Source organism: Coturnix japonica, chromosome Z (genome assembly GCF_001577835.2).
Source record: "Coturnix japonica isolate 7356 chromosome Z, Coturnix japonica 2.1, whole genome shotgun sequence".
Classification (NCBI taxonomy): domain Eukaryota; kingdom Metazoa; phylum Chordata; class Aves; order Galliformes; family Phasianidae; genus Coturnix; species Coturnix japonica.
The window spans coordinates 1047859-1074350 of record NC_029547.1 but is presented as its reverse complement, the minus strand read 5'-3'; the positions used below and the strand labels follow the sequence as shown (position 1 = coordinate 1074350).

The 26492-nt window shown below is 44.0% G+C and overlaps 1 protein-coding gene across 5 annotated transcripts in view; it reads right to left on the bottom strand.

Moving 5' to 3' along the window:
- DYM (dymeclin) overlaps positions 1-26492 on the bottom strand; it is a 122144-nt gene that overhangs the window by 6338 nt on the left and 89314 nt on the right. For all 5 annotated transcript variants that reach the window (XM_032441552.1, XM_015887206.1, XM_015887209.1 and 2 more), the window contains 3 exons: positions 24566-24668; positions 12622-12804; positions 9240-9353 (listed from right to left, as the gene is read on the bottom strand). In XM_032441552.1, coding sequence (XP_032297443.1) covers positions 9240-9353; positions 12622-12804; positions 24566-24668 — 400 coding nt within the window. The remainder of the gene's footprint in view (positions 1-9239; positions 9354-12621; positions 12805-24565; positions 24669-26492) is intronic.

The following is a 26492-nucleotide window of genomic DNA, read 5'->3' as shown; positions in this document are numbered from 1 at the left end:
CTAACCTAGATCTGCCCTCTTTAAGTGTAAAGCCATTCTCCTTTGTCCCATCACATCTACCCGTATAAAGAAGAGGTACAGTGGCAATGAGTCAGAAAGAGAACACGGTCAAGATCAGCCCTCATCTGCAAACTCAATAATCATAAACACAATCTAAATCTGCATGGATTCAAGATTTAATGCAAGATCCCCAACCCCTGCACAGAAGCAATGAAACTTGTACCAAAGGTTGTGACAAAATTCAGCTCCATACAGGATGCAGTTGAGGCAGCCACCAGCTGACAAAATTTCTTCCTTATTCTCACTTACTTGCTGTAGTTGCTGTAAATATTCAAGACATTTCTCTAAGATATCCGTAATGTTCCTGCTGTTTACATTTAACCCAATGCTGCAATGAAAGCTGTAATTTTGTCTGGGATTTATATATCCTACACTCAGATTTATTTTGATTCCTTGACTTCAACAATCACACGGAAGTGAGAATGTGTCAAATCATGAAAATGGAAAAGCTGATCTTCCATTATCTGCTTCATCTGTCGGCCAGGGCAGAAATCTGAGGGCTGTTCTCCTCCATCTGCCACGTGTTACAGAAACTTACATTGAAAGACTTCATCAGAAGAGATCAGAACCCTGCAAGTGGGTGAGCAACAGGGCAGGTAGGATTGGGATCTGGCTACACAGTGATGTTGTCTCTTCCCCCTGTCTCGTATTCAGTTGCTCATAGATCTTCAAATCTTGCAGCTTTCTTGGATAAAACCTCAGAAATTTACCTCCATCACATTATCCCATATACATACGTTCCTTAATCAGAATGAGAAGAATGGGTTTAGCATTAAAGAAAGCCTGAAGTCACAGCAGATGAGATGCGGGCAGTGCAGCTCAAGAACTCTGACTGAATAAAAAAAAAACCAAACAGATTCTGTTGCTGCAATCACTTCCAGTCTTACTGGATGCAAAAAAAACACTTGGACTGGACTTCAGCTGTGCACAGAGAGACAATTCTCTCTTTGGTCATGGACGCTCCTCTTGGTGATGGGGTTTGTGACCCTTCTCCTCCCCATAGTGTGCAGAGCACCCAACACCGGTCTCACATTTCTCAGCATAGCAATGCCTTGGCAAGGACTGTGCCATCAGGAGGGCAGAGGGAAGGACAATATCCCTCAACCAGGTGACTGGAAAATGCCACCATTTACCCCTCTCTTCTATCTCCCACCAAAAACACTCCCAGCAGGGCTGAGAAACCACTCCTAAGAACTGCTTGGAGCATCTTTTGCAGATGAAATTCAGAGCTAACAGCACAGTTTCTGGTTCCAGGAAGGAGAAAATTTCTGCAGTGCACTTCCCCCAAGTCAGGATACTTTCTGCTCCCTGCAGGACGCCCCAAGAATTGCATATTGCTTTTTTAAGATTCATGTTTAGAACAGATGCTAACTATAATATTAGCAAGTGCAGAGTCATCCTATGCTCCAGTTAGTGTTCCTCTTCCCCAAGGTTCTTGTTGCACAGCTCTTTCCCCCAATTTTGTTGTTACTGTGGATTTTAGTCCCAGACAGGAATACACAACAAAGCTCAAGTGATGCATTTAAAATCCCCATAGCTGCCCCAGCACCTCCTGCTCTGCTCTTGTTCATGTTCAAAGGGATTCTTCACTTTACAACATTCATAGTTTCCTGCGTCAGAAACCAACCAGCACACTGCTGATCCAGGACACTGCTCCATCTCCTAAAGCCTCTGCATGTAACTGCACAATTTCTCATCTGTTTCCTTAATGGGAAGCAGTTAATTACAACGCACAAGCTACCACAGGCAGGGCTGAAACATCCATCATCTCGACTACAACAGTGGCTACAGCTCTGCATAGAGTGAATGGACTGAAACCAGGGGAGTGCCACATTCAGGCAGTCCCAGGAGAAACACATTGGTAAAAAAGCAGAAAAATCACTGCACTGATGGTTTCCCAGCTCCTACAATCACTTAGTGTCCATTTTATGTTTCTCTTGGTTTGAAGGATTTGCCTGAGTCCCTACTAATATATGCTTCTCTTTGCTGCAAAGGGAGGACATAATCATCATTTCTGTCTGGATATTTAGGAACAATTTTTTCTCCTATGAGCAGTGATGCAGTGGCACAGCTGCCCAGTGAGGTGGGGGAGTCCCTGTCCATGGAGATGTTCCAGAACCATGGAGATGTGGCCAGCAGGCATGGTGGGGTGAGCTGTGGTTGGAGATCTTGAAAGTCTTTTCCAACCTTGATGACTCTACAAGTGGAACATTTAGTTAGGCCTCAAAGATGGCAAAGTTTGGACAGCCAAAACTCATACTGAGCGCTGTGTAAAGCTGACCAGCACAATTGAACATCCCTTCTGCAGCAGCTCTGTAACTCCAGAACAAGGTGATTTCACTCTGGTCTAATTGCTCTGTTTTGCGAAGAAAGCAATTACTCTGGAATGAAGTGACTGAACCCAGAATACACCTTCCAGAAGGCAACTGGAAGTGTTTTCAGGGTGGAGGGGACAGACCAATCCTCCCTGTAAATACTGGTCTCCATGCAGACTGCAGTTGGGAATAGGAGTGTCCCGTGCTAGCCCACACTGCGTCTTTCTCTTGGCCAATGCTCCTCATTCCTGAGCTGCACAATCACTGCTGCTCCACTCACTCACCCAATGCAGCACCTCCCAGGCTACCTCGCATTGTGCATTCCCCAGTTCTCAATGGACAGTCTTTGCTGCTCTGGGTTCCAGTGAGATATGCTAAGGCCTCAGTAGGATGGAAAGGAGGCCATCAAAAGTAAGTGAAATATCAGGTTAAACAAAAATAAATCTGCTACCACAGTGCTAACAGCCATGGAAACCCTATCAGTGCTACTGAAAACCTTGTATGTGATGATTTCCTATATTAAATTTGCATTTAAACTGCTGTGATTAGCTGGTACCCTAAATTAATCTGTTTCCAGCCACTCGATCCTAAGACTCATCACATCATTAAGGTAAGAAAAGACCTCCAAGATCAGCAAGCCCAGTCCCAAACCATTCCCACCATGCCCACTGACCATGTCTTCAATTGCCACATCTTGTTGGCATTACAACATTCATTAACAAAAATTAAGATGGCGTGCAAGGGCTAAAGAAAATTACTGTGATCAACTCCTTGGACACTGGTAATAGTGGTGGTTTTGGGACCATGACAGGTTGGCTGAAGTTTCCACGTGTAAAGAAGGAGTGCATTTGTGTTGGTGCCCATGGATGCCACATGGATCCTGACCAAAAAGGAAGGATAGCTCTGATAGCACTGCAACAATTCTGCATACAGAATGCTTATATGAGAAACAACAAAATGAAGTCAAGCTGTACTACTTGCCACTGCCATCAATAGCACAGCAGCCACTTCCAGACATAATAATGACCAGATGTGCACCACGCGTTACCTCGGGGCTTATTAATGCAGGAGGTGGCATCTATTGGTCCCATTAGGACACACCATGTCCCACTGCAGTGATCGCTGCAGGATCAGGTGATGCAGGAACAGCCACTGCACACATCACTTGGCATTTAACAATCCTGAAAACAACTTACAGCTTTCAAACGTGTACCTGACTTTCGAAACTGGCTGAAAACTGGAAGGTGATGGCATCTACACAGGAGCTGGGAAGCAGCAGCCCAAGCCAGATTGGACTTCTAAGTAAATCCTCTCTTCCACTGCCCTGGTGCTGCACTCACAAGGGGAAGAACATGTGTCAGCATATCATTCACAGGTCAGAAAGAAGCTGGCTGCTCTTTAGCAAGAGCAACAAGGCAGCCAATGAGCAGAAAGGGTTAACTGCTCCGATGGTGGGAACGGACCCAATTTCCTCATGAGGTTTGGCAGCCTGAGACACCCTGCAACCAACTTCATTTCCTGATCAAGGCACAGTCCCCGTCCATGGGGGAAAGTCAGCCAGAGGTTTGGGAGCTGCCGGGTGCTCAGCCACAAACTGCAGTCAGTTCTGACACTGATAAGTGACCAACCTGCTTCAGTGTACCTCAGCTGTGGCTTTCTGCTACATCCACGTGCCATCCTTTAACACAGAGCTAAGGTGGGTGTTTGCATGCTGTTATATCACTACAAATTGATTCACAGCTCCAGCACTTTTATAGGGAATTCAAACATCTCAACACACGGAAAAGAGGAACTTTTAAAAGTTTCAAGCTGGAGCTTGTGGAAAAAAAACAAACCAAAAACACTGCTGTTCTGATGGCCCCTCAAGGGAAGATAAAGGGGAAAATAACTCAAATAACAACTACAGGACCCTCATTACAATAGTCCTGGGTGGCTGCAGGCTGATAACAGCAGTGTCCACAATGGATTAGTGACAGCAGCACGAACATGTTGTGGTGACAGGGAGAAAGCACCCTTGAAGACACCTACCCACCTGATAACCATCAGTCAGCATGAGCCTCAGTGCTCCCCACCATCAGATACACAAGCTGTAGGCACCTGGCTGTGCTCACAGCACAGCTGCTGGCATCTCACCAGCACAAAGATGCTACTTGAAACCTCTGGACCAATGAAGCCAAAAGGAAAACTCCCCAGTGAGTCCACTATTTTTCTCACAGATGTCTTGAGGCATTGGGACATAGCAAGGAAGAAACCAAGGCTGAACTTTTCCATTTATTCTCAATCTATAAAGAAAGTTTTTATGCAGTGCTCTCTCCAAGTTGAAAGCATGATGACTGTTCTCTGTTGGAAGAGATTTTGGCTCTTTTACAGCAAGAAACTGATACTACATGAGAAACACTTAAATAAATCAGAGATCCAAGAGCATATTTTCGTCTGCTGACGCTGCAGTGATGTTTGTATTACTCTTGAATGGGGAGGTGTCAGAAAAGCATTAGTACGTTTCTAGCTGTGCTCCAGGCAGACAGGCACAATAAAATAGCTGTTTTTTAACTTGTTCTTGTCAACAATGCCAAAGTTACTGTTTATTTTTCTCCACTCCCATGGAAGAATTTATAACCACTGCAGTAAGCTGAAGCTGCTTCAAGTTAAAAAAGCTGGGTTCAATTCCAGCACTGACGGAGAGCTGCTGTGTAAAAGCAAGGGGACGTTGTTTGGGTTCTCAGGAGAATTTCTCTTTGAAAAATCAGAGTGGTGGGGATTGTTGGTCCCTTTAATGCTATAAGAACCATTTAGAATTGTGATACTGCACGATTCTCACGTTCAGAAGATGCTCAGGGATCAGCCCTGAGAGTCACACACAAGGACAGGATCGGGGATAGAGATGGTGACATCTCTTTGGGAGTGCCAAGCAGGCTGTGAACGCCATGCTGCACACTGCTGGTGTCAGACCACACAGCAACCAAACCAGCCCTGTACTGAGCTGTAACCACATCCTTATGTCATAGAGGACGTGGCTGACATCACACCAAAGAAAACCAAACCTCTATGTGTGTGACATCCCAAATCCGAGCAAACACCCCTGCAATGGTACCTGAATGAAGGGCTCTGGTTTGTTTTTACTTTAAAAAAAAATGTAAAAATAAATAAATGTGCTTCATAGGCGACTCACCAACACTATGAGACCATGCCAACAACACAAACACCTCGAGTACAGCAGTATGACATTCCATGGCCATTCATGAATGGAATAACATGGAAATGAAGAACATGGAAATGAAGCTGGACTTCATTTCAAAGGACCGTGGTACAGTTTATTTCACCTCCCTTAGTCTCAGTTAACAGATTCCTTCCTTCTTATGTGAGGGGCACTTCTGCAGTTCTGTTAGCATTCCATCCCTGGGGATGTTCAAGAACCAGAGAGATGTGGAACTTCAGGACGTGGTCAGTGGGCACGGTGGGGGTGAGTGGGGTTTGGGCTTGCAGATACGGGAGAGCTTTTCCAACCTCAGTCATTCTATGATCCTATTTTATGCTTTGAATTGACTGTGACATTTATTTCTGCACCTCCAAAGAGGTGTGTCCTGGCTCCCCTCTGGGATTACAGACCCGAGCTGCTGTGCTATCTTTCTATTCAAAGTATCTGTGAAATGCACAACCAAGAATTCCCATATGCTGAACTATGTCAGCATGCACCTAACTTTAATCACCACAATAAACACAATTATCATTTATATTTTGCCATATAAGTTACATCTTGCCCACACAGACGTGCATCATTAAATTACAGAGATCTGAACAACATAAACCCCTTCCTGGACGTGCTCATTATAAAGCTCAGTTTCAACTGATTCTCAACAAGTTCAGCAGCTGGGCTTACCCAAATAGGAGAGCACCTGCACCAAGGCTTGCCCATTCAGATAGACATGTCATTAATCCCCAGGTAAGATCAGCCAGAGCCAACTAAGCACCGACAGCTTCACCAGTTATTTTGTGACCACGAGGCCCATAAAAATGTTCTAGATCTTTTCTTCCTGGAATCTTAAGAGTCATAGAATCATTGAAGTTGGCAAAGACCTCTCGGTCATCTAGCCCAGCCATCAGCCTGTCCCCGTGGTTCAATGATTCTATGAGTGGGCACGGTGGGGATGCATTGGGTTTGTACTTGGTGATCTTAGTGGTCTTTTCCAACCTTAACTTAAACCAGTATAGTTCTCTTTAGTGAGAATGTGGCCTCTCGAGTGCGATCAGCCCATGAACCCAAATGCCAGCCTCCAGCCAGCAGCTGGCATTGCAAACAAGCATTCCCATGTGCTGTAAAAGAGCAGCTACCTGCTGGCTGCTCCCTTGAAAACTCAAGGTAACACGTGGGCTCCAGGCACTGCTGTACTTCTCTCATGCTGAAAGCACACACTGTGAACCGAAAGGAGGAAAAGCAGCCTGAGAACTTCACAGAATAAAAGTAAAGGAGACCAATTTTCACCTATCACTGTGATCTCCAAATTGCCTTTAATAAGCTCTGCAATAAAGCAGGGAGTCTGGGATGTGGCTGCTCATCCACAAGGAGACAGCCCTATCTCCAAACCACAGCTGCTGCTCTGTCCCAGACATTAACTCCATTTATCTCCTCCTACAGACCAGGGAGAAACAGCAGCTCTTGATTTCAGCACCTGCCCTTTATCTCTGTGTTTATGGAGAAATCTTCTAAAAGGCTAATTACCCAGCTTGGACTTTCCTCGCCTTCCACAGCACAGAGCTAAAAGCTTAAAATAGTGTTAATTACATCGTTTGTCTTCCAAAGCAGTTGTGTTTGCTTCAGAACTGAAGGGAAAATAGGAGTTGGATCCCTCATTTCCCAACAGTGGTTTGCAGGCACAGGCCCACATACATGACCCGCTGCAAACACACATGTCCCTTACATCACACTGTGCTTCCCACAGGGAAAGGAACACCGGGGTGTGCTATCACACTGATAAGCTCCATTATGAAGATTGGGATCATGGTGTTGGAGTGCAGTTATTTTTAGGTTACCTCGATTCATGTTGCTTGAGCAACAGACTCCAGATCTGAATGCATAGAACGCCTCTGGAATGCTCACTTCCTCAACAAAAGCCAAGATAAGCAGCAGGAAAACACTCGCTATATTTATCTGTGCATATATTGTGCACTCATACATAAGAAAATCTACTATTATTTGGGCTGCAGAGAAGCAAACGCTGCTTCACTCCCTTCTTTCCCCAAATCAGGACCTCCGGCAGCTCCTCCTAAGAGCTTAAGTTGAAGATGGCAGTTTCAAGGAAGCAGCAGAATCACAATAGTCTTTTCCAACATTGACAATTCTAAGGTGACCATAGAGATCAATGAGTCCAGTCTAGACATAGAATCAACCATGTAGAAACACCACTCCTTTAGAGCACTTCAGCACCCAAAGGGAGACAGGGAAGGGTCTGAGAGCAGTGGCTGAGGTCACTTGGTTTGAGGGAAGGTCTCATGGTGGCCTGCAGCTCCCACACAGCCCTATAGCCCCTCATGGTCCCTTTACTCCACTCTGTAAATCCACGTGGGTCATGTCAACTCCAATGCAACCCATCATTCTTTCATACATTCCTGAAGTTGTCTTGATAGCAGCCAGCTCCAGAATCCACTTTCCTGAGCTGGCCATGCCCAAACCAAGGTGTGTTAGAAAAACATCCTTCAGCAGGCACTCTTGGTTGGTTTGAGCAGCAGGACAGCCTCCAGCTCGCACACAGGAGCTCACTGAGCCCATTGTGCATTAAGCCAACGTGGGTAGGGCTTCTCCACCCATCCAGACATGCCCAGAGTGTCATTACAGACACGAGGATTAAAGCTTTCTCCTCTATTTAGCTGCTGAAATTCTTCAGAGCTGCCAGCACTATTGTGCAACTCTATCTTTAGTCTGATCTTACAGTGGTTTTGTCAAGCTTTGGAAGAGCTTCCCCTAGAAACCTCAGAGGCTGCAGTGGGAAGACCTGAGAAATGGTGTGACTTGGAAGACCCCCACAGAAGAAGGGCAGATGGCACAAAGACTTACCATGTGATGTCTATAGAGGGGAACTGAGTGCTGTTCAACAGCAATGTCATTACAGAGAAAGCCAGAAATGGCTTTGCAGAGACTAGGAAGTATTTAAAACACCCTTGGCACAGTGGAGAAGCAAACACTGTTGTTTGTGTTAAATAAAAACAAAATCCAACAAACAACAAAACACCATATTGCTCCCATTTACATCCTTACCTACTTGCACAGAATTTGTTATCACAGCATTTAAGCACCACAGAGCCCATAATGGATTTCAGCCTCACAAAACCCATCAAGGTGCTGAATCCCTCCTGGATCTGAAGCTCTCAGAAGATCATGGAGGCTCTGCTCAGGATTATACACAGCTCACCACCACGCTGACTGGACCTGCCATCCCTGACCTGATTTCCAGTGTGCTGGTTTATCCAGAAGCCAGGACTGAAGCCCCCAGAATTTATCTTTGTGCCATTTCATACAGACCCATGTGGAGATGGGGAACAGCAGGGACAGAACCTGCCAGTGAAAATGAGTTAATACAGCCTGGTTACATCTGAATGGGCAGAGAGGCCAGAGTGCACAAAACAGATACAATGAAGATGATCTCAGCCTCAGCAAATCTTATTTCCTCCACACTTCAATTTAATGACTGATCAAGAAAACTCACCCAAATATTTAGCACAAACCAGCCATATAATTAAACCACACATATACTGCGATCAACCACAGAGTCCCTCATCCACTGCTGCTGACGTTCCAGTGTCACAGATATAAGTGTGTGTACGTAATTAAATGGAATAGCACATGTTAACACTGATGAGCTGAGCACTTACCCTGAGCCTGTCCTTGGGCAAAGCCACTGCTCCCTGCTTGATGATCTCCAGAACACGCTCCACTGACAGCTCAGCTCCGGCGTGCTCCAACCGGGAGCTGAAGAAACTGATCACCTGTGATGGAGAACCAAGAGCCTGTCAGCAAATGGAAGGGATCTTTGAATCCATGCACACACAAAGCTGTTGCCTTCTTTTCCTGGATTGATGTCTCTGCACTTCTTAAAGCAGTATGTTATTGCTGGGGCACCACTAGGTACACTCCATGGATGAGATACTGTCCCAGCTGTCAGCGTTCTGCAGGCATTTATAGGGAGTAGATGAATTCACTGTTAAACACATTCAGCTGAATTAGTCAAATAAAGTTTTCAAACACTGCACACCTCAGCATTCTTCATCTCTTACCCTTACACGGGACTTTAAAGGTACTACTGTTGACTTTTTGTAGTTTGGGACAGAAATTTACTCTAGTTTTCAAGCACTGAAGTAAAATCCCTGTATTTACAATGGCCACTCAACAAGGGCTTGAGAACAACCATTACATGACTTAGTACAACTTAGAAGGTCTACAGGACTCACACGGTGATTTTGTAGAATCCAAATCCACAGCAACTAGGAGATAAAAAGCAAGCCCACCGAGCTGCCCTTCTCCCCATATGAGCCAACCTCCCCCATCAGGACACAAATCCTATAACCAAGAACCCATACACTCGCTCTCAGTGCTCTCCTGCATTTCTCCCAGATGAGGCCAAGCAGATTTTCCCCGGGCACCCCCTCAGCCCTCCTTTTGTGTCCCAGCTGCTCCTTGTTAGCACCTCACAGTTGTGTCAGACCAACTTTCACCCCTCTCCAAGCTGAGTAAGTCACACCATCAGCCAACATCCCACCAGCAGTTCTCCATTGGGGACATGAGAAACCTGCACTTCCAAAGTTCCTTCCATTGCACACTTTGTGAACGCCATCCTCTCTTCTAGAGGAGGAGATCTGAATGATGGATACAGGGCAAAGCTTAAATCCCTCAGGTCCTTAGGTTCCATAGGATGGTTGATGCCATTCTGCACAGCCCTTGGCTCTCCCTGGTTGGAGTACCTGCTCTCTGCACACACTGCTGCTCGGTTTCCTGACTTGTAACCTCTGCAAAGTGGCAGTGCCCACAAGTGTCCAAATTACAGCTTCCTCCAGCCAAGTAATCTCTGCTAATTCTCCCAAGTAGAAGGGGGAAAAGTGTATTAGGCTGCAAAATCTCTTTGTTCTGCAGCAACTGGCAGCTGGAGCCAGAACCCATTACCCTAATTACACCTCCCAGCTCAGCTGCTGCTCACAAAGCAAAGGCAGCTGATGGCATGACTGCTTTGGGATTTGGGTTTGTTGGTCCCCTCCTGTGATACCAAAGCCCTAGCCCTCCTTTTGGGCAGCTGGATTTCAGAGCAACTCTCTCTAGAAACTGTGAAAAAATAGCTGAGAGGAACAGGGAGATGCTTTGGTTTTGGTTCTGTTTTATACTACAGAAACACAGCGATCCTTCAAAGGAAAACACAGGCTTTTAACCTTCTGCTTGGCCCTCCTGATATCACCATGGCTGAGCGAGGCAAGAATCCCCTTCCCTTGGCTGCTGCAGAAGGGAATAGACTGCAGCACTGTTGACTGCTAATTCTTGCATAAAACAATGGGGTAGGAAGATTGCTGAGTTCAGATGAGAAGGTCCTGCTCTACCACAACAAAGGCAAATATTAGCGTTAGGCTTTAATCTGAAGGATAAAACACCATCATCAAATTCATACATAAAAAGTGAAGGAAGCTTACAGATGCTACCTGAAATCTGGTGGTTCCTATTTTAGGATGCCAGACGCTCCAATGTAACCATACTTTAAGGATTTCTGTGTTTTAGAGTTACAGATGTTCTAGTACAGAGAGCTCCCTATATTTGCACAGCATGTTACCATTAGAATTAGAAATAACCCCCTTAAATAATAACACACAACTCTAATCTTTATTTGTCTTTCTTCTTCAGACAAAACGGAACAGGAGTTCCATAACAAGTTCTTTCTAACCCTGACAGCTCAGTACCGCAACGAGATGTGGTTTAGGAGAAAAGAAAGATATGAGTGATAGAACATCACAGAAGGGGCATTTTCTCATTGCCATTATAAGCAAAGGCACCCAGAGTGACTACCATCCTCTATGAACCAGAGGACATGGCAGGGTGGAAGAGGGATCAGCTGAATGCCATCTCTTATTCAGACTGGCAAGCCTGAGAGCTCTCAGCACTTGCCAACTGATGACAGGTATATTTTTTAGAAAACCTTTTTTTTTTAACTTACGTTCTCACTTCTGTAACAAAGGAGTTATTTAAAAACGCAGCGTGCTCCCTTGGAAAGCTTTAAATAGTTTCAGAATGTAACTGGCATTATGCTATAACTCAGTATTAAATGCTTTTGGGGAGGAACTGTTTAAATTGCTGAGGAAAACCTACATTTAACCATAACAAAAGGAAGGACACGCTGCTTTCTGTGGGAGGCACGAAGCTGGAAGGCAGAAGGACCTGGCCACCACGGCTTGCCTGGTTCTGGATGAGCAAAATAGGTCTCTATCTGTCATAGAATCACACAATGGTTGGGTTGGAAGGGACCTTAATGATCATAGAACTTCAGAATTGTTGGGTTGGAAGGAACTCTAAAGTCTCCCAGACCCACCCCTGCTGTGGGCTGTCTGACCCCAACAGGTCCAGCTGCACAGGGCCCCATATGGTGTAGGACACCTCCAGGGATGGGTTACCCACAGCAGCACAGCCATGGACTCACCACCCTGAGTGACAAATTTCCTCTTCACATCTGACCTGAATCTTCCCTCTTTTAGTTTAAAACTCCCAAATCTTTCTCCATGGGACTGTTCACCTTGAGTTTTTCTCCCAGTCTATACATGTCTGGGACTGCCCTGACCCAGCACCCTGAACTTGGCCTTGTTGAACCTGATTAGGTTCACGTGGGCCTGCTTTTCAAGCCTGTCCAGGTCCCTCTGGATGGCATCCCTTCCTTCTATTGCGTCAACTGCACCACTCAGCTCGGTGGCATCAGCAAACTGCTGAGGGTGCACTCCATCCCATCATCTGTGTCACTGTTAAAGATGCTGAAGAGCACCAGTTCCAGACAGACCCCTGAGGGACACCACTCATCGCAGCACCCACCTGGACGTAGAGCCACTGACCACAACCTTCTGGCTGCAACCATCCATCCAGCTCTTTATCCTCCAAACAGTCCAGCCTTTGTACCCATTTCTCTCCAATTCAGAGAATCAGAACAGAGATGATAGGTATTTCCCACCCCCCAAAAGAATAAAAAGATCAAATAAGGAAGCATTTGCAGCCTTGAAATGAGGGGTCACCCACCAGATCTATGTTCTGCATGATGTCCTGGAAGGAGGGGTGGGTCCGGAATTGCTCGAACAGATCGCGCTTGTAGAGCAGAGCATACACCAGGTTGGGGTTGTGGTGGAGGGAGTTGGTCAGGCAGGAGTTGATGATCTCCAGCATCATCCGGATCACCTCCTCAATCACATTCAGGTCTTGTGCCTGCAAGAAAGGAATAAAGGTGAGTGTGCCCTTTTCCACTGTAAAACACGATGGGCAATAAGTGACTGTTACTAACAGAGCTATTGGCTGGTCAGTGTCTCAATCTTGAGCTAATCCAGCATGCCTGAGTATTGGCAAAGAGATCTGCTTTCTCCTGAAATCACTAGAATTTAACCTGAAATGTGCTGTGTTCAGCCCCAGAGCTTCCTTCTCTCAACAGAAGCCACTGGCTCACCCCAGTGAGCAAATACTGTAAGCAAATTCACTGAGGGCTAAGCAAACTTGGTCTTCCAATGTATCAGCACACATTTAATTCAATGCATTTTATGCTTGGTCCCTACTAGGGAGGTATAGGGTCTCTCCACCACATCAAACTGTGTGTAAGACCTGTCATGTCAGTCAAACCCCAACCCATTCCCTCTATGCCCACTATGAAAACCATTCACAGCAGTGATGTCTGCCCAGTTGTGGAGGTTACAGATCCCTTTCTGAATGTGTGGATCTCCTTTCTCAAGACTCAGCCTCAACCACTAGAATTGCTGCTGTGCTGGCAGAAACCCTCACAACCCAATCACTGCAGCTACTTCACCTGCCAATGGAGAACTGCATTCTCCTTTGACTGAAGCAGTTCAGAACACAGGTGGGTCCTATGTAGCCTTCCAGTCTGAGTGCTGTGAAACAGCATCCCACTTAGAGGCCATAATGCAAATAGTGCAAAGTACTGGACAAAACCTGGAAGAGCTGCTTCAGCTGGAGTCTAAAGAAACACCAAGATCTACTTAACTCACTGGCTGAGCAGTATCTGCCCATCGACTTGGATTTATTTCACAATGTGGTGGCTTTTAAGAAGCTCTGAGCAGTGCCTACCTCTCTTTCCAATGCAGCAGGATGACCAGGTGACTGAGATACTATCCTAAAATACATAGGATGTGTGCAAATCCTACAAGCTCTAGTAGCTTCCCTAAATAATGAGAATACAAAGCAGGGATGCTTCCCAGAATCACCAGGTTGACATCACATGCACATAGGAAAGGAGAAACTCTCCCATCATTGTGGCACAGGCGCTCCACAAGCATGCAAAACCAGATGTTAAAGTTAAAAGGATGCTTCCCTTCACCAAAGGCTTTATTTCGGTGGCTATAAGGTCACTCAAAGCTTTCCAGCTGTTGAACAGCCATCCCTCTGGTCTAAGAGCACCTTACACAAGGAATGGGATTTGCTAAGAGTGAGCTCCAAAAAGACAGACGCGGGACTGAACCTCAGCATCCCTGGTCTATTATCTGGAGAGCTGCACACTCCTATAATTAGTGATTATAGGAGAATCTGCAAAGGCTTACAAGTTTTCAAAGCAGGCGAAAAACAAGCAGAAAGCCAAGGATGAGACAATGGAGAAATGTTGGAAGGGCAGATAAGCACTGTGTGGGTTTCTTGCTCTGCGTCCGCAGTATCAGGGCACAATACCTCCATATGCAGACATGGTGCCAGGACAGATAGAAAGAAGGTCACAAAAACATCTCAATCTCAGAGAGAAAGACAGTTTATCGCCCTGCAGATTTGACCCCCTGAGCAGCTGAGCAGAGCTGAAATGCAGAACGTGGATGGCCAAAGCATCAGCACATGGACCCTGCAGGAATATTGCTTTTGGACTGCACAGGTGGCCAGAGGAAAAGCCAGATACTGATGCTGGAGAAAACAGGTAGATGAGTTTCTATCTATTAAGCAGCAGTTCCAAGTAGTGGCACTTTCCCATTGCTTATCATTGGCAAATTCAGTGTGCCATTCACATTGCAAATAATTGCAGTATTCCTTTAACACCTCTCAGGATGATGCCTCCATCAACACCCCATGCAACTTTGTGGGTCTGAACCCCTTATGGGCAGCCTGTAGCCAGCCCACTGCTCACCACCTGGCTACTTCTTCATCTCTTCTTCCTTTCATGCACTTGCTCCTTCAAATCCCAGTGCTAAAACTCTTCACATTGAAATACTTTAATTTATCCCCAGTAAATCGGGCTCCCAAGCCAATCAGAAGTTTCTAGACATTGGCCTAGAATGCTGTTAGCTAGAATTCTAGCTATTCTGTCAGCAAGCCTTCTCTACTTCCCAAGGAAAGACCAAGCATTCATACAGACCCTAAATGATGACATGGCACTGAAGTGATGGAGAGACCCAGACTGGCATTTTTCTTAGACACGGATTCAGTAAGGCAACTACAGAAGGTGTTTTATGCTAGAGAACTACAGATAGTCCTGCTTTCTAGCATCTCATCCCAGCCCAGCATCTGGGCTTTTGATTCCAAACTCCATTTTTGGGAACAACCCATCTAATCCCAGTGCTGAATTCCATGCTGAAAAGCCAAGGGCTGGCAAGCTTCCTTCTCCAGTGATTTTCAGATGCCAAAATGACAAATTATAAGGTCCTGTAAAACCTGGAAGGTAACCATCGCTAGGAAAGATGGCAATGATGAAATTCATACTGTAGAAAACTCAAGTTAAACCTGTGAATCTGTATTGTTCTCAAATCTCACTTGAAGTAAGGCAAAGCCTTCTTGCTGCTGAAAGGAAATATTCTCCCTGAAAATATCCTACTTCTCCTTGAAATGAAGCAGACTGGGGGACACAGTCAGTGGGCTACATGGGGATGGGTTGGGGTTGGACCTGGTAACTCTGGAAGTTTTCTCCATCCTCCATGATTCTGTGATTCTACAATTCGGTATTCCCTAGAGGTACGTGAAAATACTGTTTAGCTTGACTGGTAGAACAGGAAAGGATGAGTTTCACGTGAAACCCCACCTCCACCATCTGAGGGCAGGCAGATAATTGTGATACAGGCTTTAATTAACAGAACCTGTCTATCCTGAGTGCAGTTCATGGACTTTAAAGAAGTTACTCAGATGAAAAAGTTTCTTATTCCAGCACTCCACATCCAGCACCGCTGTAAACTGTCACCAGGAGAGCTGTTGGGAGGTTTTATGCAGTAACTTCTGCTACGTGAACTGAAACTCTGACACTTCCTAATTTGTTCTTTAAACTGCACGGCAGGTCTTATGTAACGTTCACATCTAGTCTCACATTTCTGCATTTAATAAGTAAGCTTTATTTAATGAACTCCCTAGACCTAAAAGCTTGCTCCTTGACAATGACTACTGACGAACCTCTTGGAAGAAAGTGATTCCCCAAGGAGGAACGTCCCACATTTTTGTGTTATTACCCTGTGTGTATTGAGTTGAAGTTCAGAAGCCTTATTTCTATCAGGAAGAAGATAGAAAAAAACACAACATGTTGGAAAAAGGCAGCAAAGAGCATTTAACAGCTCCAAACAGTTTTCACATTTTTCCTTCACACTTCCCAAGCCCTCCTCTGTGCAGTACAGCAGTTACAAGAACGTAATACATGCACCAGATCCTTGCAGCCTCTTTGTTTATGCATTATCTCTGATTATATCCCATAATATCAACTATATCCTTCACCCTTGATACTATATTAGCAAGGCAGTTGTACGACTCCAAGCAATTCTGACTCTGCTTATGAGCAGAAACTTCACTGAGACTGAGGGTGGAACTGCTATGGAAAAGGCACATAAAACTTCTGATGGTGCACACTGCACTCAGACTAAGTCACCATCAGCAAATACTTTGAAAATGTATAACAAAGATATAAGAAACTGGTCATAATAAAAGAAACATGGTTAGTGGGTGTGCTGGGGATGGGCTGATGGTTGGACTTGGTGATCTTCCAACCTTAATGAATCTACGACTCTGTGTTCAATGTTTTACCACATCCGATCTTATTGTCAGAGCATTCCTCTGGACATGGGATCTGGCCCTGCATCAGTTCTGATCACACAGGAGCTGATGAGCAGTGCTCAGCTTCCTGATCACAGTCTGCAAACACACAGAAGCCACACTGAGAAATGGACCTTATAACTGAGACTGGGGAAAGCTAAAACCCACAGAACGTAATTCTAGCAGTTTATGCACACAGGCACCAATTTGAAAACCAAAATATAATCAACAGATGACATTTTTCAGATGCTGAAGCAAAACAATTGTAATAGAAATACAGGGGGAAAAATGCTTTGTCCAACAAAATACAGTTTCCTGAAATATTTATGAAAGCTTCTCTATTTTGGGGCAAAATGGAATTTTGTGCAGCCTGGTTTCTTATGCACAATAGCGAAAGACATAGATAAGACAAAAGACAAAGACTCACATAATGGGAAAACCTGCAACTCTTCCTTCAGATGCCAGCTCCTGGTTTTCTCTGCAATGCACATGTCCCTGATTTCTCTACCAGTGCCGTGAATGAGCTGCTGATGGGTAATTTGAAGACTTCCCTTTAGGTTTGCTCTTGTTCTACACAAGGTGATGGTTGGGTTCTTGTTCTGTAGAATGGGTTGGTTGGTTCTTGCTCTACAGAATGGGATGGCTGGTTGTCTTATAGAATGGGATGGTTTTGTTCTATAGAATGAGAAGGTTGGGTTTTGTTCTTGTTCTATAGAATAGAATGGTTTGGTTTTATCCTGTAGAACAGGGTGGTTTGGTTTTGTTCCACAGGATGGGATGGTTGGGTTCCACTCTACAGAACAGGACAGTTGGTTCTTGTCCTTAGCAAACCAGTTCTTTAAGATCAAGTGTTTGGGTTATAATGCACACATGCTCAATGCAGCAGACCCTGCATGCTTTATTTCAAGAAAAACGAGGCAGAACACAGTGTTTTTGGAGATGTCCTACTCTTCAGTGGCAGCCCAGAGCTCACTGCACTTTGGCTCAAGCCTAAGTATGTAAATGAGTTGTAGATCCCCCCACCACGTTCCACTAACACATCTGAATGGCAATATAAAAAAATCCTACACCTCTCTGCTTTGGAGGAAAGCAGTGCAACCACATGAAGAGCAGCGGATCAGAATGCAGCCTGACTGCAGGTCACCTATCAGAGCCTTTCCTCTTTATGAACACTTCAAAAGATGTTTCCCTGAAGCAGCATGATGTTTGGTATTTCGTTGGCAGAAGGCTGATGTGGAATGACTATAAGCTATTTTCTTTTTTACATTTCTTTGCCTTTAAAAAGACAGGGAAAAAAAGTAAGCCTTTACGTCAATTAAGCAACAACAACAATGAATCAATCTCCTGCTGTTGCTTTAAAATTAAAGTTGCAGAGATAAGTGCTTGAAAGGCAGATATCATGACAATGAATGAGAACAGGGGTCTCCCTTTAGCCCAGTGTATGCATGTGTTAATATGCAATTTAATTACAAATTTGTGCAGCTGTAACCACATACAGTCTTTAAAGTGCTGTATTTTTACCTTCCGTATCATATTAAGAATTGCTACTTCCTGTCCAACTCCTGTATTCTTTACTTCATACCAAGACCATCTTTCAACGTCATCGACTAATTCCTTTCAGAGAATTCTACTTCCCTTCACACCATCGTTTGGTCCCCTAGCAACTGAATAGTGTGACATTAAAGGTAATACTAAACCAGCCCCTCAGCTAAACAGAGGACAGACACATTTTCAGCTGATGAGATTGTGTTAAAAAAATATTGATTTTTTCATTATTATTACTTTTTAAAGCAACAATAAGCAGCCAAAAACTGAATGCTTACTCCAGATGTGTGCCCATAAAATAAGAAGAAAAGTGGATGGAAACAGGAGGTGAGACATCAAAAAGTTGTAGTGCTTCACCGGTGTCTCACATAGAAAAGGAGTAATATAAAATAATTCCAATTAGCATTTAGTACTGAACAGCCTGGAGGGGTTTGAGCAGATTTCCTTCTGTGTCCATTTCCTGCCCTTTACAAGGCTGAATATTTAAAAACAGAATTACTGGGATGTTTGTAACATATGGAAACATACTTCTGGTTTTGGAGCATTACATTTTTCAATCAAAACCTTGCTGGAGAAGCACTCAGCATTTGGTTTACAACATTGCTGAAATACATCGAAGCCACAAAAATAAATGGTGCTCTTTCCAAAAATGCTTTGGACAACCGTTGCATTCAGTTTCTCTGTTTGTTGGTGGACTTTTGACAAAGCCCAGCACTACAAACCACAACTTCTCCTGAAAAGTGCTACTCTGCACAACCAACGCGTGTGAAGTATTTGGATTTCCCCAACTGGATGAGGCCATCCATGGGCCTGCTCCCAATGTTCCTTCCTCTGCTTTTTGGCAGCAGGAAAACCACCTGAATACCGTAACAATAATGATAAATAAAAGGTAAAGATGTTCTGAAGACTAAGAGTTACTGTTTTTCCTCCAAGCTTACCGAAATTCTCCATCACTCTGAACAGACCAAGTGTTGTCTTATACAAGAGTATTAAGTGGCATTTACAGAGAGGCTTGTGAGGTCTTTCTTTTTTAATGGTGAGATACTGGACCATACAGCTTGTGCTGCATCCTACCTCAGTCCAAATGTGGCACAAACGGATGCACAATGGAAAATCAGCGCACAGAATTCTACTCATTCATTCCAGAGGGACCCTGGGACAGTGTTCTACCATGGAACTCCAAACAAGGAACCAAGAACATCTTTTTGCACCAGCAAAGAACAATGGATTTGCCCCCAGATCCTTCAAGCACATCATCAAAAATATACAGCAATGAAAAAAATAATAGCCGTTCCTATTAATATAAGGAAGTTTAATAGGACTGAACTTCACTATCAAGTTCAGCACAGGATTTCAAGGAAGTTTGTTCTCTCTCTTTAAGGATAACTTACTCAGCTTTTTTCTCAGGAAAGTTTCCAATTTGTTTTAAGAAAAGAACTGACAAAGAATTGAGACAGAACTGCAGGAATTTGCAATTACTCAGTACAAGTTCTTGCTTTAGATTTGGGTTCGGCTTGTGATTTCAGACTATTCTGAAATGACTATTTTTGATGGTATAAAAATAGGGGAATTAGGTAGGAGAAATACTCTTCAAACTAAATGTACTCTATTTGAAGGAAGGTATGACTAATATTTAGAAAAAGTATTTATAGCCTCTTTCTCAATAATGGAGTGGGGACAGGCATACCCAAGAATAACCCGATATGGAAAGTGTCACTTTTGCCCATGAGCCACTAGTTCAGAGTGATCAAAAAGAAGGTAAGTTGGTACAAAACAGGATTGTCTTCTTGCTCAGTACAGCATAAACTGCTGGAACCCACATCCAAAAACATTACAATGGGATACTGGTTTACCCCAACAAGAAACCTAAAAACCATTTTCTTGTCCAATTGTATTTGAGGCTTTTTAAAGTAGCCAACAAAAAAAAATCTAAAAACATACAACAAGATGAAGCTGTTTGGTCCATTAACTATGCATGTTAATGGGGAAGGTTTGGGCTGGATATCATGGGGAAGTTCTTTACTTTGAGAGTGGTGAGGTGCTGGAACAGCTGCCCAGAGGAGCTGATGCCCCGTCCATCCTTGGAGGTGTGCAAGGCCAGGTTGGATGGGGCCCTGTGCAGTCTGGGCTGGTATTAAATGGGGAGGTTTGTGGCCCCACTACCAGCTGAATAACACTGATTACATCATACTAACTCCATTGCAACTGACCAGTTTATTTGGAAGTGCGTTTGATTTCATTTCTGCATCTTTACCGAAGTTATCAGACGATCCTAGGGAAGACGTTCAATCTCTTTGCAGTAGCACACAGTTACTGGAGAGCACTTGTGGCTGCTGGTGGGATTCTGTGTTAAACTACTTCCCTAGGTAGTTAAAAAATTAATGTGTGCCATGTGCTGGACAGGCTGAAATCACTCATTCATTTAATGCCATCCTTTGTCAAACAAAGCCTGCAACATACAACACGGGACACTACGGCCTTACCCAGAATACCAAACTCTTATATGAAATGACCAGTTTGGTTAGTGCCAGAACAGGAGTTATATGGCAACGTAATGGTAGACACACACTGTGGGCAAATGTTTTTAGCCTGCACTTATTAATATTATGCACTTCTAGAGCACTGATTTTGCTTTGGTTGCTCTACTGCATGTGCTGACTGTAAGGCTCGCCACATTCAGCTCTATGGCACTACCAGCTTACATCCACTGTTATGTCACTACAACCAGAAACTGGGGATTTGTTTTGCCACATTCATAAGAGCCAATCCTGCAGCTCACAGACATGATTTGATTACTCTTCAGCAATCCCAAATCCCTAAGGCAAAAATGGAAACCTCTCTTGTACAAGTCTATTTCTTCCCAAGGACGAAAGGAAACAGGGAAACCTTTCAACATCTCCCTGTGTACAGGAAGGAGATTAGTTCGGTTTTCTGCTAAAGAACCTAAAACGAAGGATTATTTCTGAAGTACTCACAGCTTTGAAGATAATCAACTGTAATAACAAGATACGAGTTACAAAAAAATCCTTTTTCTTGAGAGCACTTTGGTAATAGTGCTTTTTAATAACCCTCTTAATGGCCGCATTAGAAGGACCCCAACTGAAGTCATTCATCCCACATAAAACAAACATTGCTTTTTCTTCCTAGCTGCGTTTTACAAGCTGCATTATTTCCAGATGACGCTGGAGGGGCCCCAGAGTTTTGAGAATTAATGCTTAAAAAGACAGCTGCTTTCTATTTGCCATGTAAATCGAGGATAAATCAAAGAGGAATCTAAATATTGGGCTTCATTTGGCCCATTACAGAGCGCTGACTGAGGATACGAAAAAGAAAAATCTCATCATATAAATGCAAAATTTACTTCTTGTTACTAATACCAGGGAATCACAGAATCATAGAATGGCCTGGGTTGAAAAGGACCACAATGACCATCTGGTTTCAACTCCCCTGCTATGTGAAGGGTTGCCAACCTCCAGACCAGGCTGCCCAGAGCCACATCCAGCCTGGCCTTGAATGCCTGCAGGGATGGGGCATCCACAGCCTCCCTGAGCAACCTGTTCCTGACATGTGCAGAACTCCAAGGCTCCATGTAACACAGCTCTGCACAGCAGGTCACGTTAACAAGGCTGGGAAGGAGCCAGGGAAGGAATCACTGCACCACCACACATTGCTACTGCAAACACAGCTTCCTGCATTCTCATTCTGCATGTTTTTCCTTTGGATTGCCAACATGCACTCATTTCTATACCCAGCTAACAAAGAATGTCACTCCAGATGGAGTTTGGGCTCCCACTGCCACGAAGCCACGGTCCCTGTTTTGTGTTAGATGATGCCGAAACAAATGCAGAAACCTAATTAAATCTACGGAGCCAAATACACACCAAAGGCCCAAGGGACGATGCACGTCAAGCTATTTGAAACTAAAACTGTTCCTACCACTAACTTCTCCACATTTTTTCTTTACGTTCATGTCTTAAAAACATAAAGTTGGGAGAAACCACTGATAACACATACCAAAGTAACTTCTCTTTATATGGAAAGAAGCAACATTCCCCATCACTTTACTACCACTTCTCTTGTTAACAAAACAAATTTTGTTGACTGTGCTTTCATTGAACCTAAGAAAGCCATAAACAAAACGGAGTGGATTTTTCCTATATCTTTGTACTGGAGAATACTGGAGATACGTATGGACAGGGGAAACCTGACATAAGTGTATCCCCAAACTATAATTGTTTCTATGAAAATAAAGTTCTCATCCTTCCTCTGGCTTCCTCCTGTACTTGAATTGTACTGCATGCAGTTAATAGGAGCTATGTGCCTTACAGGACCATGAAAGTGATCTTGCCCTTTTCTTATTAAAGCCCAGGATATCTCAGCAAGAACAAAATAAAATCCCAACACGGAATCCAGGATTCCAGGCCCTGATGTTATCTCAGTTCCCAGCTCCTTCACTCTTCATGTTCCTTACGACATTCTTGCAGTAAAATAAATGCAAACAAACAACTGTTCTTACAGACAACATAAACACGGGCTTTCAGAAGCAGAGTGTCCTTCAGCAAATGACATCTTGCTGTCACTGTTATTTAGACAACTGACTGTGCCTCAGACTGAGCTGCAATGTGAGCAATTTGGGAAAAAAGACACGCACAGGAACATGCATTCTTTCCCCAAAATACAGGTTGTAAACTGCCATGATTTTATTATCCCCTAAAACCATCATTCTCTTTGCTGTCCTTCTCCTCCCCTCCCTCTCTACATCATAAAAAGGAGAAAGGGAGTTCTTCCTCAGCAGTGCTCCACAAAGCTTTCAGCTGTATCCACCTGCGAGGGGATGGGCTGATGGTTGGACTAGATGTTCTTAGTGGTCTTTTCTAATGATTCCACGAGTCTATGAAGTCAGTGTTAAAAGTGTCTGCCCTATTCTCGAGGCATCTGGACGGGTTGGTTGACCAGAAGCCCACAGTGTCTCTGAGTGTGGTGACCTCAGACTGCTCTGTGACACTGCACAGAATGAAGTGAACCTGGACACACAGCTATTAAAGCCATCACCTCCACCAGCACAGCCTCCCTTTGCCTGGAAGCCCACATCTTTTCAGGACAGATCAATGAAGTGCCATAAGACCAAAGGAGGAGTCTGAATGCGCAGTAGTGTAATTGCTTAAGCTGGAAGCTGGCAGGAAACGGAGGTTAATCACCTCTGAGCAATGCAGCCCCAGAGCCTTATCAATCCCAGCAATCAGAAACACTGAACGCATCCCAAATATGTGACTCCTCACAGCTGTGGCCCTACATCATCATGTCCTCCTCAAGTTACCCAAAGGCTCTGGGGCATTCCCATGCTCATGCTGATGCAGACAGAAGAGCTTTAAGCAGCGTGGGTCACCTTGCAGAACAAACAGCAGCAGCATCCCCTGCCCCAAACACAGAGCAGTGGGGGGTCTTGCTGAGACCAAAGCTGCTGATAAACAGAGGGTCAACTCCTGGGAGAGAAACCACAGCCCTGCAATTAGAAGTGCTGCAAGGAGCTCTGTGTCAAATAAGGTATCATCAGGCAGACAAAATACACTGATCTGCTCCCTGAATGACAGAATGCCTCCAGTTTTCATGGTAGCATCAGCAGTAGGAACCAGAAGACACAGATCAAGAAACCTGGGTAGCTGAATTCACGTTATCAGACTACTAGATTACCTTTGTTGGTACTCATGTGCTAGAGCACTATGACACCTCATGTAACAAAGAGCCACGTCCTAGAATACGCATTAACACCCAAAATAAAACAGCTGTTGGATTTTCAATCTCAAAAATTGGGAGTAGCTGATAGATCAGGACAACTTTCTTAGACATTATTACAGAGAAGCTTCAAAGGAGTACAAACCAAAGGCACTCAAATAGCACAAAAACATATTATTTGAATCCGTGGAAGAACCCTCCTTCTGCTGAAGGCAGAGGTTTTCCAAAAGCCTGTGCAATGAAATCACAGAATTCTTGCCTATCTGTGGGCACTGTCTTAGCAAGCTGAAAGGAGTGCTGTATGCACGCGGCATCCAGAACATACTGATGTGGCCCACAGCAGCAGTATCAATCAGAGGCTCACTGGGAATTGTTTTCAACCATTTTCAGGTATTTCAACACACTGTAGATGCCAAAGCCTTGTTCTTCAAAATGTTTCTAACCCCGTGATTTAAACCCCCTGTGATACAAATGGCTTGAAAGCTGCACACTGACAAGGTGTCTCCCAGCTCTCAGGAGCTGTGGTTTTGTTTTGCCATTTGTGTCATTTTTTTTCAGACATTACATCACTTATGCAGGTTCTTGTGTGTTGGAGTTGGTGGTTACTGAGCTGTCACACGTTCTGATAAATCTTTGCAGGTTTAGGGATGCACCTCTTGTATTTTGGAGCATCAACTACAACATGAAGCTCAAAACTTACATAGTCAGGAAGTGGAGAGTCATTGGAATCAAGTGAACCTCTCAGGGACTGTGTGGCTTGTTCCAGCACTTTGTTGTGCTTTTTAGACAGCAGAGAAAATAAACTGGAGGAGAGAAAAAACAAAGAAACAAACATTGAGGTAAATTCACAATAATGGTCTGAAATAGACACAGCAATCAGCAGAGATGCTCTACTACGTGCACCAACCTGAATGTGAAGATTTTTTAAATGCAATATTTAATAATTACATGTATGTGTCTCTTTAAAAGCCTGAGCAAAGAGTCAGAGAATTGCTCAGGTTGGAAAAGACCTTAATGCTCACTGAGTCCACATCTCAGCTAAGTAGCAGCAGAATTTGAATTGGAGATATTCTATAAAATAAATGATACGAAGATCATTGTATGTTCAAAGCTAAGTCCTTTAGCATCAAACTTCAATGGTACACACGTAATTTTAGTTCATAACCAGGGTGGATTTGTTAAAATCTATTTTTAAAGCACAGCATCACACATAATGTATTTTTTTCCTTAACAACCTTGAGTGTTTTTTAGTTCAATAGCCTGATTGCTCAGGATAAGAAGAATCCTAGTATGTGTCAAAGCCTTGGTTATTTGGAGGCTGAGATTTTGCATTTTACTAATACATTTTGTTTCAAGTTAATCTCAGCTCAAGTCCAGGAACAAAGCACAGAATTACACTAGCTTTATAAATAACCTGTGTGAAATCAGAGGTCCACATTCACACAGACAAATGTTTTTTTCATGTATTTTGAAAAAAATAACCAGCCACAGCAATGGCTTTTTTCTGAATTCCACTTGCTTGACAAAATAAGCAATCCCAAGCCACTGAGATGGACTTTCACTGTGAGACACCGTAAGGCAGAACTGAATAGTCAGAATGAAAGGTGAGCACTCAGGACCGCATCAGCCTCTCCTAGGATGACTCTATTGGTTCTCTGAGGGTAAGAAAACTGTTTCAATGGAAATAAAAAGAGCCACCAACAACATTCACTCGTGCCCAAAAGCACATCGCTCCTTGGGGTTGGTGACGTTGCTCTTGGGACACAGAAGACTCTGTGCTCACCAGATCCAGTTAGAAAGGATTCAAGTCAGTTTAATAAATAAATAAGTGTCAAAATACTGCCCCAGTGTTATACTCTTGATAGCCAATGCCTGTTGGAACAGGAGGACAACTTCAGTGCTCTCAGAAAGCTTTTCCACCTAAGGAAACGATGGGCAGGATTTGAGGAAGCCCTTTGTCTTCAACTTCAAATACAACACTGATGTCAAGTCCCTTGCAGCCTGAGATAGGAGATACTGATAGCAGATATCAGTGCTTGTTCTCCCTCCTTGCTAGCCAAGAGTTTCAGGAGAAAGCTTTTCCAGCACTTCTCAGAGCTGCAAGGAATTACTTGGCTTCTGAAGCCCAGATCTTCTATCCTGAGGGGCAGTTCAATAAATTCCACCATTTCTTGATGCCTTTTCAGTCAGATACTTCTTAGAGCAGAATAATAGCTTACACTGCAGCACTTAAGACATCTCACTAACCCCCACAAGAGCCCTCTGGGGTGCCACGCCATCCCCAAGGTTCAGATAACATCTCCTAGGGCCAGGAACAGCCAACACTGAGACCAGTGACGTTGGTGCTGGACCCCCGCTGGGATGGCGATAAGCTTGGCTGGACTGATAGGGAAGGAATGCCCAGTGAGATTAAAGAACAATTGCAATCCTTGTAAGGGTTGAGAAACATTTGGTGTTATTAGGATAATGAGTTTATTTGACGTCGTGAACATTGGAATCCTAGTTTTTCCTTCATGCTGTCTAAGAAGGCCTTCACCAGAGGAATCAATCAAATGATGGAAGCCTAGAATGATGAATTCCTGGAATAACAGAATCCTAGAATGGTTGAGTTGGAATACCTGGGGCAA